Genomic DNA, 15,287 nt, shown 5'->3' on the forward strand with positions numbered 1-15,287 from the left:
CGGTTCAATGGCTCAAGAAACTGAAGGCGACACATATCACGTCGCACACAGTAGTTCGTAGACGATGATATAACGTGCCGGGTCGCGTCGCGACGCGGCTCTTATCGCATGCACGCGTACGCACACACGTGCAGAAACGCGCGTAGTGTACTCGACTCGTAAACTTACGGGCACGCACACGCTGCGCGCCCGTATTATGCATGCACTTTGCATACAGAATCCGTCCCGGAAATCCAGGCTTTTCTAAACAATGTGTGTGCGTACGGGGGTAGATTTTAAGAGATAGATTTCAAGTCCGTCCTTGCTCTCGATTGGAAATTGCTTTTACGATAACTTCTGAGAGACGTACGAGAACGAAATGCTTTTTACGCCGATTAAACTCGAGCGAGAGTTAATGAATGAGAGAGAGAGAGAGAGAGAGAGAAATTTTAAAGAGGAAATTACTTTAATTGAATATTAATTTGTAACTTGTGTGTATTATACAGATAAACGATACTGAAATACTTGGAGATAATGTAATAATCCATATCACTTTGAAGATAATTAAAATTCGGATAATTAAGCTCTTCGATTTTCTAAACAGTTTATCATTAACACTTGACCCATGCTCATTTAGGAATATTCTCGCAAGAAAAACGCAAATCGACGTGTCATGTCGCTCTGAATGTATTCGACCGATATCACGGAATATATAAGTGAAAAATTATGCCATGCATATCAGTTAGCTTGTTGCATAATGGTTAAAAACGATGAGATACAAAGAACTAAGCGGGGATACGATTATATAAGCAGCAAACCAGTTGTGAAAAGCTCGGAAAAATATATTTTATACGAGAAATTTTATAGCTCTCGCGTGAGCGAGCGTTGATTTTATTTTAAAAGGAAATTTTATTTTTATCCAAAAATCTATTAATACGATATATGTAGATGTATTCAATAATTTTCCGATGACGTTTTTCATTTCTTTTAGGCTAACACGAACAATATTCTTTCTCCAACACAGTATCTTAGTTCCTTAATATTTTTTTACTAACTTGACTCGGTTTTTTATAAAGATAATTAACGTTATACACGTATTCTACATATTATCTATTACATCGATCTGTTACGTCACAGAAATTCACAGAACGGCTTGAAGAACGATTCTTTCCATTACAGAGCGACGATATGGGTACTTGACCGGTAGATTCCGTATCTTTTATACATTCATCTGCTTTGATTCTTCAGCGAGCTCTCTAATACCTGAGATATCGAATTGTGTAAAGTGTAAAGTTCGCGCACAATTAAACGACGAATAAGATTTCCATTTAAAACTTAATAAAAAAAGACATTTATTTTTAATAATTTATATTTCAAAAACACTATCAATTTCTTCATATTTTCGCATATTTAAACTCAATTGATCAACGCGCGTGCACGACGCTGTATTACAGATTTATATCGTGTTAAGGTTTGAAATTATGAGACATATATGCTCTGCGTGCGATATACACATATCTATATCGATACAATCGTGATATGAATGTACTTTCACCGCGTGCGACCGATATCGCGCTTGCATCCGCGAACCTGGACGATTTTTCCGACCTACGCGCATTACCCTAAGAAGCAGATTACTTATTCAAGGTTGGTCGGGGAAGCCATCGTCCACGCTGGCAGCCTCGCAAGTGTAATCGATGATTCAGTTTTCCCGGCCGTCTCTCCGCTCTCGCGATTCCGCGCCGTCTCTCGGGCCGATCTCGTTACGTAACATTTCGCGATCCGAACGTACGGATCGTTTCAATCGTGACCGACTGACAAAGAAAAGTATTATCGAAAGCGCGATTACTACGCGCGTTACTCCAAGTTGTGTTATACACGTGACACGACTATCGCTCGCGTAAGAATCGCGATCGTTTCATACGATCGAGATACTTTGCGTGATCGAAGACGCGAAGATGCGAGAGATGCATCGGCGAGTCAACTTTTACGCATCGAATGAATACGGAAGATTTCGGCGGGAATCGATTGCCGTGGAATCGTGCAAATCGGAATGCGATCGGTCTTAAATCCGAATGTAGGGTCTTAGGTGTCTTGCACACGAGTCGCGGAAGGGGCCGCCTCCCGGTGGGAAAATGACCGCCGCCGCGCCGTGCTCGAGAATTGCTTTGATATGAGGTAATGCGCACCGCGAAACACGCAAGAAACATTACGTAACGTTTAAAGTGTGTATGTGCGACGGCGGCGACCGCGATCGGTGTATATTGCTTATAGTATGTTTATTAAAGAGCGCGCGCGCGAGAGAGAGAGAGAGAGAGAGATCTCGTGGTTTCCGCCGTAAAGAAACTCGGCTGGCTCGAATTCCAAACGTTCGCGGTGACGGATTCCGATCGGTGGCTAATAGTTTATAGGGGCAATTAGCCGTAAACGCCGTGATTTAAACTCCGTCTCTGAAACGCGCATTGTTTGAAGAACGTTCGCTTTAAGGATCTCAAGAACCCGCGTTTTATTCCGGAAAATCTAGTCTTAATTTTTGTGAAATAATATATGCAGATATATTTATTATATTATATATAAATAATTTAACAATTAATTATATATAAAATATATAAAATTAAAACTCTTGTTCTTTTATATTCTCTCTTTCTCTAATAATAATTTTTATTTTATGATTTAAGTTGAACACGCTATTTTTCGAATTGTCAGAGCGTGGTCAGTTTTCTCTATCATTCATATATGCAGTGAGCTGGATGCCCGTAGGGGGAGATATAAATTCCGGCTAGCCGCGAACTGCATCACACACATACACACAGGTCTGAAAAGGTCAAAGTATTTCAAATGCAAATCGCATTACGCTCGTAAGGGTACATAATACCGGCCAGTAAATGCGGGACGCGAATCCAGCCGGCTTTTCCGTTGAAGTCCACGCGGCTCCGCGCACGCGGTAATTATTTTTGCGCGGGGAACATAAAATGTAATTTTGGATTGCGCGTTTTCCCGCATGCGATAAACGTGCGCATGTTGCGGCCGCTCTAACGTCATGTAAGAATGCACGTGTCCACTTCATCGAAATTGCTCTCCCGTAATCAGCGCGGGACAATGATCTGAAATTACTTTTTCAATCATACGTCTCCTATCGGTAACAATATATATTCATAACATCGCAAGCATTCAATTGTCGACAGGTGTCCTTGCGAGGCTGCGCGATGATTATACGGGTTCAGCGATACTTTTCTTCTTTTCTTTTCGTAGATCATTATTTGTTGTGCAAATGCAACGAGCCGTGTTGGGTCGATTAGTAGTGAGTACGTGGTATTAATCCAGAAAAAGCGCGCGATTAAAATTTACATAACGAAATCATTGCGAATGTTACGTTACGGCCTTGATTGCGTGTGTGCGTGCGTGTTTTTACGTCACAGGTCAAGCGCATGAAGACGACGTGTCGGATATCGGTGCATCGCACTTCGGTGGCCGGGGATTACGTAACTGTGCATTGATAAGGAAATAAGCGAGTCAGTTTGCCTTGACATTGGCGACTCGCGAGCGCGATCCGGCTGTTTTTGTCAAAGATCGGTATTCGTAACGATCTTCTCACCGATGTATTCTTAGCCACTTACGCGAAAATCAACGTACACGTGATACACTTTTGAGCAGGCTGATAAATATTGCCATATTTCTTCTTCCCTATATTGCTTATCCCGCGAGAATATTACACAATATCATTTTTATCTCGCGTTATCTTTGTTTCTAAAGTTGCTTAGGGTTCATATTTTTAACGCTAAGTATTTTTTTTTGCTTTGCGACATAATCGGGACTTTTCCTCTTTCATGGTTTCTCCCTCATTTATTAAATCCGATAGAAGAACGATAAAGATTTGATTCGATCGCTTTCTGAGCACAGGTGTGCGATTTGCACGTTTCTACATGAGGGATGCTAACAAATTGCCGCCACCATCTGTGACATTTTCGTTCTCTCTACATTTGTTATAAACTTTTTCTCTGAACTGTCTCTCGTGGGATCTTAAACGATCATATGACGTAATAATCGTTAATGAAGATTACTAATACGTATGCGATATTTTTTTAATTAATACTTCTAATTAATACTTCTATATCGCAATATATTTACAGCTATAGATTATACGTAAAGTAATAATTATATCACTATTGCGCGGTTTATGCTTGTGAAAAAATTTTGTCGTATTATTCAAAACCATATATCTCTCCTCTAATTTCTCCAGGAATCATTTTCGATAGATCGATATTGAATCTCTTCTTGCGTTAATAATATCCTAAACCGGGACAAGCACAGGGCCAGCACAGGTAGGGGCTGTTTTTGTAATTCGTTGATACGATGATAGGGGATGTCGCCGGCAATGCATAATCTGTCAAGCACAGACGCTGATAATAAGTTTACATAATACATATACGTGGTTAAATTATTGCATATTCTGTACTGCCCGCTTACATAACTGGAATTTAATTGCACTACTTGCAGAAAAGTGTGTTAACACTACGTATTCGTGCTTAAAGGGTGCATCCTTTCGAAAGCTTCGCCGGATTAGATACAATATATTTTAATCTTTCCTTTAGCGAAGTAGGAATTTTCAATTAACTCGTAAGAAATTATATTTTAATCATGCATTTTCTTTTTTATAGATACCGATACTATGAGGCCTCACGAATGGATGTGTAACACGTCCCGAAACAGATTCGAAGGTACGATTATCGCTTACTTTCAATCTTTATTTAGCACCCCAAGAAAAATGATTAAAAAATTATTTAAAAAATATATATATGCTTTTTATTTATGAACAATAAATATATTATGTGGATTAAAAATTAATTGTCTAAAGTGCTCGCGTATTATATCCATTGATAAAAAAATAGAGATCCCTTTACGCCGTCACACATGGAGAATCAATCCTCTTCAAAGGCGCAGATGCTCGTTGTGATGTGACAATGAAAAATAAAGTCCTAACAAGCGCTCGTTGCACCTCATATGACGCTTATACCTCGTTATTATGCTCGTATTGTGTGCATCGAATCATTAATATAATTCCAGGAAGCGCAATATATTTTTTTTTATAATATAATTTTACAATAGGCAAATTGTATTAGATTTGCAAATAAATTCTGCCATCCTTTCGATTAATTTATACGATTTCGATAATTTATACGAGCATTAACATCAATCCTTATTGCAAATTACATGTATTTCGAGCAAACAGATGTCTTATCGGTATTTATTTTTTCTCTATCCTATTTTTCTTTTTATCTATGAAATATCGTTAGTTTCCTCTCGCACGCGTTATTGCTGAATCTTAATTTACTTCGTAATTCGCCGTCTTGTTCATTTGAGCGTAAAGTTTACTCATCTTGTTCCTTTCGCGTCTCGATGCACAAACGATAAATCGTCAGAGACGATGGGCGTCCAATTATAAAAATTCGCGCGACCAGTGAATCAATTAAGATTTAATAATTCTTTTCGCGATGATTTTGCTTCCAGGCACTGGTACGGTCCAGCCAAATGAATGGACGTATGGAAGGGCTCGATACGAATCTAAAGGTAAGATTATTATCGCTGTACTTTGTTAATTATTTTCATGTTTTAATTGTCAAATAAATTAACATCTTTTCCTTGATCACGATAATACATTAGAGAATTGAAATTATTAAGGGAGAGATAATAAGAGTGATATGAGCGTTATAGCGTTGTCGCTAGATGTTACATGGCTATAGAATGACACAATGATTGTAGTTGTTTCTGAGAAAGTATTGTATTACGAGAGAAGACGGTCAGTGTCAGTTTACCAATCAATGTCGAAAAACGAATTCCGGAATCGCCGGTCAATTCGGAATTTGAGGATATAACCGATATTCTCGGCGGTAATCGAAGTAAGTTGACACTCAAATACGAGAGAAGTACGAAGAATACAAGCGATTTCAATGCGATCTCAATTATACCCGACGCGCCAATGTTAATGACGTTACGTCAATTATGCCGTCTCGCGATTTCTTAATCGTAGCTTGATTGATAGTATAATGAGATGGTTCAGTTTCGATGTAGGTGTTGTTATAAACGCGTTTGTTTTATTGAAAAGATATCGGTATACATTTTTGAATATTTAATGAATATGCAAAGAAAAATATAATTACACGCGTGTATTAATTATACATGTGTAAAAACATACGATCAGAAATTACATTTATGTTGTTTTAAGAAAAAAAAATGATTTTTTTTTAGTATATTTAATAAAAAAAGATATATTCCAATTCTTTTTCATATTGAATAGGGGCCTGATATATACATAGAAATAATTCTATAGATAACAGAAAGAATAAAATTACTTTCAATCATTTTTATTTACGATTTATTTCGATAGTTCACCGAGCGGCGCATTTTTTCGAGAATGCGTTATCACATTCTAGATAACAAAAAAATATCGCGCGTTTTATTTTCCACTTTCGTCGGCAAACGTTGTGTGCCGCAAACGTTAACAAAGGTTAAAGATCATTATTTAAAATCTGATGCTTTTCGTCGAATAATTGGATAAGCGCGCGCGCGCGCGCGCGGAAAGCGCTATGAAATCACTGAAAATTAATCGACGGGGAAAAGAGGAGGGATGAGGAAGAGGGTTAGGTTGATCTCTCCGGTTGCCGAAAAATCATGCTAATGAATGGACGAGACAGATTTAGCCCAATGAAGGGGAGAGAGAGAAAGGATCGCCAGCAGGCTGCGGTCACTTCAAACGTCAATGCCGATCGTAAACCGGCGGATCGTATCGCGCACAAGCGTATTGATGATAACAATTACCATTCTGTTACAAACGGTTCCGGTCAGTGCAGATGGTTGAGGCAGGCTTAGCCCGTTGTAATTAACGCTAATTAATACAGCGCTATCGCGGCTCGCTTCGAAATCTCGGCGACGCCCGTTCAGAGGGTCGGGGGTGCGATCGAGAAAAGATACGGGTATCCCTTTATGTGTAAACTTATATCTTTTTTTTTTTATAACCATAGATTATGATATAATTAGATGTCGTTTACCCCTTTTTTTGCGAGAAAAACGGAAGACATATCGCTCGCATATCGAGATCGTCGATAAATACTGGATGAGTCTCTGCTTTTTTATTATTAAAATTCGTCTAACAGTTTGAAAATTTCTCACAAATGGCTTATCCTGTACAGCGACGGTTATTATTATTGCTGATATTAAACGAATTGTGCGCGCAACAGTAAACCGGTTAGCTGAAGGCTGACAGTTTCAAACGTTTCTGTATAAAGTAAAAGATAAACTTGCGAATGTGCGTTTTATAAAGAATAATCGCGCACGGGGAACGATTATGCCGGCTGTTTATTTCGTACCTTTTCCACAACGTGTGATATTAAAACTTTAGCGCTACCTCCAATTAAATTATGTTAATCAAATTATGCAAGATATTAAAGGTAATTAGCGTTAATTAATCGGCTTTAAATGCACATACGTATTATTGCATATTATATGTAATGAAACGGTTACGTATTAATTAATACTGCGATGGCGCGAAACTATTCAATCCAATCAAAGGAAAAGAGAAGAGAAAAGTTTATATATTTTTTTAAAAATTTTGTATATTTAAAAAATTTTTTTTTTCAAACAGGAAAATTTACATAGACGTTGGTTTTATTTGCATTAATTTTACTTGCAGTTATTAAAAAAAGAATAATAATTTTTGAATCTCAATGTGAAGAGATACAAAACCAAGAATATGCAGGTTAAATTCTATAATGCTCAAAAATGTTAACAAGTGTTTGAAAGACACTATGTATTTGTAAATTATGTGTTGTAAGTTAGTTATAAGTTGTAAGTTGTATCACGTAGTGACTGATTGCTACTGTTATATCCGATTTCCCAACTTATAAACAGGTAGCAAAGAAATCACGAGATATACATTTTCCTTTGGTTGCACGTGCAGGTTCACGGCGAATACGTTAATAACACATTTCCTCCAGGAATTATTATACCTTTTAATTATTTTGACAATATTTTTAATAGATTTTGACAGACTAATTATATTTTGTACCGACAAGTATAACGACGTATTATTACAAGCTTTTAAGTTTTCTAGCAACATTATACATATTAAAATCAAACTCCGAATAAAAAGGCAAAAGAGCCACGCGCAGTTTTTTGGGCGCAAAGGTATATAATTTTAAACCAAGAAATAAATTAGAATTTCTTTAATTACATGATTTACATATTTTTTCTCGTGATTTTTTTCATGCGTGTCTTTAAAAATCAAAAACTAAACCAAAAATAGGCTGCGCTGATAAAGCGTAAAGTTTATTTAAACGTAGAGAATGCTACTGATTATATCATCACATATTTCTATTTAATAAGTTTTATTTAAGTTTTAACATTACGAACATTAGCGATTTTGCTATTTGCATTTCAAATGATCGATCGATCTCATTCGACGAAGAACGCGATGAAGAGGAATTCTTGCTTCAAAAGAATTCCCACGATGCATCCTCCCCATCGCGGCCTCCTTCCCTCTCGCGTGCGAGGGTGGCGACGGGGGTACGATTCTCGTCGTCGTGGGAGCGATTTCGCGGCGCAGGGCGGTTTTAGTCACTCCCACCTGTGTCGGTCTCGCACGACCACGTGGTATCCGCGCCCCGGTGTACCTCAGTCTGTTGACGACGGCACCTCTCTACTGTCATCATCACCGTCGTCGGCGAAGGCACCTCCACCATCACCGCTACCACCATCACCAACACCGTTATCATCATCCACCCGCGCTCTCAGTGTCAAACAGACGACGCGTCTGTTGATGACGAGTGCGTTGTCCGTCGCGCGAGAAGTTCGAGAGGAGAGATCTCCTTCCGCGATCAGCGTTTTTATCGGTCGATATCGCCTCCCATCAAGATACCGATACTCTGTAGTCTCTCGACAGAAGAAATTTCGACGCGCCGGTATCATTCTTCGTCTTCTGCTCTCGCATATTAACCAACTGTCATTTGCTCGGCGTCACGTGCCGGCAGCGGGAACTCACGATACGACTCGGAATCGACACGACCCCGTCGTCGTCGTCGTCGTCGTCGTCGAGGAGGCCCGATCCTCGAAATACGAGGGCATCGCTCGCCAAGAGGGAAGGCGACAGACTTTCTGGCCTCCTCGAGGATGCCGCCGTCTCCTCTTCGTCGGCGACGACGTGGATGTATACGCTTCTCGGTAAGAGGCTTCCTCCAATTGAACGCTCGCGATGCGCGGAGCATGATTTTTCTTCCACGAGGATTCTTTCTGCCGAAATACCGAAGGCAATAAGGATAACTTGAAAAACATTGTTTTGATCTTTGCGTGTATCTCAGGACGATTATTTCGCGAGATTCATCTTCCACAGTTTACCGAAAAAGTTGATTCGACGTTCGTCGCGCAATTTTTATTAATTACACGTTTAATAGTGCTAAGAAGATCCATTTATCTCTTTAATTAGTACATGTTTTGCATGTTTATATTTTTAGACAGCTGTCACAGTGGATGCCGATGATAGTGTGATTGATGGCAATTATCTATATTTTTACTTATCATAGACTTGTCAAATTAAATCGTCATCATGTTTCAATCAATTATTTCTGCAAAAATTATAATTTATAAATGGATTCGCCAATGTGATCGCCAATTAAGCAGAACCGGAGGAAGTGTTAAAGTACAAAGAGTACTTTCTTATCGGGTTGGTTTTCTACAATTGGGAAACTTGTGTCAATAACGTATCGTGCGCCGTCGTCATCTGTCAGATACAATTTTCATGGATGTATCATCATTTTAATAATAATTGCTGGAATATTCTTGTCATCTCAGGTATTGTTTCCTTTATTTTTATCACGAAAATTGTAACAATGGTAGCTTTCAATTCGATTTTTTAAAATCTGGAGCAGGAAGAATATCTTCCATCTTTTGAAACTTTGTCTTCCGTTTTCGATCATCCCTCAATAATCGGCACAATGAATTCATTTTCCATACGAATGACAGCCGATAATATTATTCCATCGACCCTAAGCAATTTGCTCCGTCGTTTCACAAATTACAACAGGTACTATCATTCTCCATTGATAAAGACTCGCTAACGATGAAGCATTGCGTTATCAAAGATCGCGGCTCCTAGTCAAAATCATTGTTGCTATTATCTTAGTCGTTTTCATGATTGCATTCTGGGAAATTTGCAACGCATCATCAGACTCGCCAAGGCAAGATATTGTTTACATTGCGCAATAAAGATCTTTATCATAGTTTTATTGTAATGCTTTATTATCATATTCTATCAATTAGTGTACGCGAGTGTCGTTGACATTCGGACGTGCATATTTCATTTTTTAATCCCGATGGAATGAAAACTATATCCTGTACCTTTGTAAAATGAAAAAAAAAATTCTAATTAGAAGAAGATATTCGTAACCTTTCGCGCCTGGAAAACTTGTATTAATCGTATCTTTTAACGCAGTAGAAATCACGGAATGCAATACATGTGTTAAGGCTTAATAAAGCCGTTTACGACAAGTCGTATTTAAAATATAATACTCGCACGGTCTTTACGATTTTATTACCGTCGTTTTATCGATTTTTCTAGAGATGAAAAGATATTAAAAGTTACATGTGAAAGGATTCATATTTAGCAACACCGCGTGGTCTGGAAGACGCGTCTGAAATATTACGTCAGGGGGAAATATGTCTTTCTTCTGCCGTCTATATCGCGGCTTCAACCCCGGAACTGATTTTTGAATTGACACGGATTTGTGTCTTTTAAAAGACAAAGTCTTTCAAACGAAGAAAAACATTCCCGCGAACGCTTTCGCTCTCGCTCTCTCGCAAGAGCTGTCATCGTACGGCGCCTGTTAATATAGCGCGTGTACGAAGCTGCGATGCGAAGCGAAATGTCATAAAAGTGCGGAATTGCCTGGCAGTCGAGCCGCGGCGCGAGATAGGTAGCAATTAATGCGCGCCCGAAGGCGGACGATTCGCCATGGATTTCGCGCGCGAATCGTTGATTAATTGCCGATTTCGTCGTCCGCCGTTCTTGCCGATCTAGGGCCGCAATCTTGCGCAACGCCCTTTGTGCGAGCCTTTTCCCCGCTAACGCGCACAATGTGTGTACGCGGGAGTGCGATGAGCGCCAGTCGGCGTGGAATTTTTCGAATGGGGAAGTATATTAATGCCGATGGAGGCCAGTAACCTTTCGCATTTCGTTCGGTTGTGATTTACGCGCGTTTGGCTCCTCGACGAGGATCCTTTGCCGATTCTTTTTCCCGCGATGTTCTAGGAGAGCGTACGAGCCTTTCTCTTTCTTTCTCTTTCTCGCGTATACGATTGTTGCATCATTATTAATACTCTACGTGCCGTTGACGATGATTCGTGCGCATTCCGAAGTCGCGCGAGGTCTGACAATATGTGTCCAACCGATTGCATTCGCAATCGTGACATTGGCGTGTCATTCAAGGTTGGAGATCATATATATGCGACAGATTTTTATTTGTCTCCTTCTCTATTGTGTGCGAGATTACGTTACCTTTTATGATTTCGTGGAATTGAATTATGAAATTTATTATCGACTTGTATTATATTGTGCTTGACAATGTGAAGAAAACTACAATGCGGATTTCATCTCTGAATTATTTTTCAATTGGCGAGAATTCTCTGTATCTTCGCAAAAGGATCGCTAAGATCGAATCTCGTTGAATCTCGTGGCGCATTGGAAAATCGGCTGTTTAAATAAGGAACTGCCGGTTTAGAGACTCGTGTTTTCCATCAAGTGGATAATTATGCCTTCTAACGCCCAGATGATTGCCCGCCAATAACATAGTTCGCCGTGTTTTACATTACGCAAATTTCTCGCGCGCCACGACCGCGATAAACTGTATATCGCGACTTTACGTGTCACATAAAGAGACTTAATAACGCACCTGAAAAACGGCGCATTTTCCGCGCCGTTCCCTTCCATTATCATAAACGGCAATCGTCGATTCATTATCTGTAATTTTACGGGACACTTCCAAGATTATTCTGTACAAAAAATAATGCGCGTAGAATTTTTTTAATGACGATCAAGTCGTTAACGATCTCGTTGAAGGTTCATATCGATCGCGTAGTTCATTTCGATTTGAACGCCGACGAGGAGTTTAATCTTCGTCGCGCGAGGATAAGAAAAACTTTCGCACGTCGCGAGCGTTTTATCGCGTGCCTTTTCCCCGAAGATCCTCCAGAGAAGCAAACCGCTCTGTCATTCTTCAGATGAGGGGGGTCTACTATCGGACAGCGGTAGCGGTTGCGTCGTCGAGAATGACAATACGGTGGTCGCCGCAGGCGATGGCGCCTTCGTGAACGATCGCATCCTTCATTATCATCAGCACCCTCAGCAGCATCCCCATCAGCAGCAGCATTCGCCGACGGAGCCGGAGCTGCACGATCTCTTGCAATTTCGCGGGACCGGGACGACGACCGGGCCGGGACGAGAGGATATGGTGGCCCAGGAAATGGCACAGGGCTACACGCAGCTCCTGCATTCGGCGACGGTCCAGGAACCGCAGGAGTTCATCTCGCTGCAGGAGTTACAACCGCGCATTCACCATCAGGATACCTGCGCGCAAATCGTCTCGTCCGTCTCTGAGCTCTATCATCAGCAGCAACAGCAACGGAACGGCGATCAACGGCCACGGAATTATTATAATCTCTCGTCCGTGCAGGAGTAAGTTTGGTTGTCGTGTTCGTTTACATATAAAAAAAAAAAAAATATTGGAAGGAGAGAATCTCTCGTTGCGGGTTAATAAATATAAATATGATATATTGATATATTATTTGTTTGCAAATATTGCGCGATGTTGGATCAAATATCGCTTATGCGAGGGGTTTAATCGTAAAAATGAAACAATACTACAACATTATTATGCAATATTACGACATATTTATTGCGCGTATAATGATGACAATTGACAAGCCTATCGACGGGATCTGCTCAAATCGCCTTTGAAATTATGACACGTGTTGTCAATACTCGCCCAGTTAATAAAACTTGAAATCAGTAAATGAAAACCAGTTATTCATGCATTGGAATAATATCTGAATACCTTTGCTCGGGTAAATGATTAATTCGCACGATTATTTTAATATATTAATTTACGGAGCGCATCTTATGAGGCTTCGCATTTTCCAACGTTTTTTCTCCCCTTTTCGCAGTTTTCCCTGATATTACAGGAACCGCATAGTGCAATATGTCTTTATCATTGCTTCGTATTACCGGGACTAATGCGATTTTTATGCTATTAATTTTTTTTCTATACTGATCGTTTGATCGGACACGCTCTCTCACTTGACACCTTTAAACTGATTTATTTTATCGGTCCAAGCGGGAAGTAATAATATATATGTAACTACTTGTGTTCCTACTAACTATTTATCCCGATAACTTTAGCTAATACAATTGTACCGTAGTTAGATTGTATTTAAGTTTTTCTTAAGCATTCTTTTAGTGAAAACTTATTAAAGAGATTATAAAAAGTTAATGCGGAACTCGCCGATTAAATCAATCATCCAGGCAGAAAGTAATAGCGATTAATCGTATAATTTTATTGCGGTCGTCATCGACATCTCGTTAGAGCTCTTTATTTATAGAATACTCCCGGCTGAATAAGCCGCATGTCCATCATTCTTGCATAATTGTTATTTTGTGACGGAAAATTTTCACAGGCGTCTAGAACGAAATGAGACTAGTGAATCATCGTAATTGAATAGATAAAACGCGTAGTCGCGGTTATTTATTCGACAGTTATTTCATCTGCAATATGGCGTTAGGTTAATAATAAATACAATACGATATTTTAGAGAATGGAAGTAGGATTAAATACAGAGGATCGCAGTCTCTTGACTATCAGATACGGCATCATCGTCGTCGCCTGCATGCGAGGCTCTCACTTTTCGCGCCGCATGCGACAAAACGTCGTCGCTGTCACTGCCGTATCTACGAATAAATAGAATTACGCTAATCGCTTGCATTACATCATAATACACGGAACTATTTGCTGTTGCCGATGACGAGATAGCTGGCAGACCTTGATCTCCCGTTTTTGTAAAAAGACACAGAAAGCCATAGTGATGCGCAAACATCGCCTTGATAAAACATAAGCATAAAACGAAATCTATAGAGTTCTCGAGAATAATTTTAAAAAATGAAATAAAAATAACAAAAACATGTGTATTTTAATAAAATGATAAAGTATGTAGTTGAAAAAAGACAATGAAAAGAATGGAACTTAAAATTCAAGAGATATCTAGCATTCCAGAACCAAAATATCTCCTTGTTTTTTATTTTTTTGATCTTTTATTTTATAAAAGTTAAAAATAATCTTCGATTTCGTGAAAGATTAATTTTTGGAATTTTTCAGACTTTTTTATAGCTATGTCCGCAAGTTTAAAGTACCAAGCTACCACGTGGTCAGCTATACTCAGCTATATTATCTATCGAACTTGTCATAAATATATATCCTTATGCATTTGAACGCGATCGACAAGGTGATAATGCGATCAAGATTTAATCGATCAGCGAAAAGTTTTATATGCAATCAAAGAAATAAGATAAATCGGGAGATTGGATCGATATCGCTCGTAGAAGAGTAGATCGATGACGATAGTTCAATACTCCCGGACACGGCACTAGTGCAACTATATATTACACGCTTCGTATATGATTAGCGTACCTGTGGTGCATAAAATATTACGCACTCCTACACGATAGCGACTTTTCTCGTTCCCTCATGTCGAAAATATATATTGTAGATCACCTCGCTGACAACTGAATGAGTTGCTCGTTATTCAGGAGATAATAATTAGAAATTTTAATGACTATTTACTACGCAAAATATAGCATAGGAGGAATGAAGTTTCTCCCTCCTTTATAATTATAATTCTTTCGTTATGGTAAACGCATATTTTTTGCACACACAACTTGAACATTTTAAAATATATATGTTTATGACGTCTTTTTTCTTTCACCTATTCGACAAATGAGTTGGAACTTACTTTCAGAAGTTCGTGCTCCACGGTTTATTTCGGCGAGATAAACACGGGTTCCGGGGTGGGAGAGCTAACCACCGCCTCGGCGGGGGGTGGTGGCGAAGGTCTCGCCCCGACTCCAACCCCCGCCAACAGCAGCAGCAGCAACAGCAGTGGCAATAGCGTCAGTACCACCACCACCCCCAGCAGTCTGAGCACCGCTACAACTACCACCACCACCTCCACTACCGGCATCCTGCAGGTTGCAACGGGGGCTGAACCGCCCCGGC

At 39.5% G+C, this 15,287-nt stretch overlaps 1 protein-coding gene across 3 annotated transcripts in view; it reads left to right on the forward strand.

Moving 5' to 3' along the window:
• Nucleotides 1-15,287, forward strand: part of LOC115239796 (aryl hydrocarbon receptor nuclear translocator-like protein 1) — a 30,327-nt gene that overhangs the window by 1,223 nt on the left and 13,817 nt on the right. Inside the window, exons 2-5 of one of the 3 annotated variants that reach the window (XM_029814528.1) lie at nt 4,638-4,697; nt 5,488-5,547; nt 12,244-12,697; nt 15,031-15,287. In XM_029814528.1, the coding sequence (XP_029670388.1) occupies nt 4,649-4,697; nt 5,488-5,547; nt 12,244-12,697; nt 15,031-15,287 (820 nt within the window). In that variant the 5' untranslated portion in view covers nt 4,638-4,648. Of the gene's footprint in view, nt 1-4,637; nt 4,698-5,487; nt 5,548-8,457; nt 9,193-12,243; nt 12,698-15,030 lie in introns of those variants that run through there. The other 2 variants (XM_029814529.1, XM_029814530.1) reach the window with 2 other exon arrangements.

The sequence above is a fragment of the Formica exsecta genome, unplaced genomic scaffold (assembly GCF_003651465.1).
Source record: "Formica exsecta isolate Colony F162 unplaced genomic scaffold, ASM365146v1 scaffold395, whole genome shotgun sequence".
Classification (NCBI taxonomy): Eukaryota; Metazoa; Arthropoda; class Insecta; order Hymenoptera; family Formicidae; genus Formica; species Formica exsecta.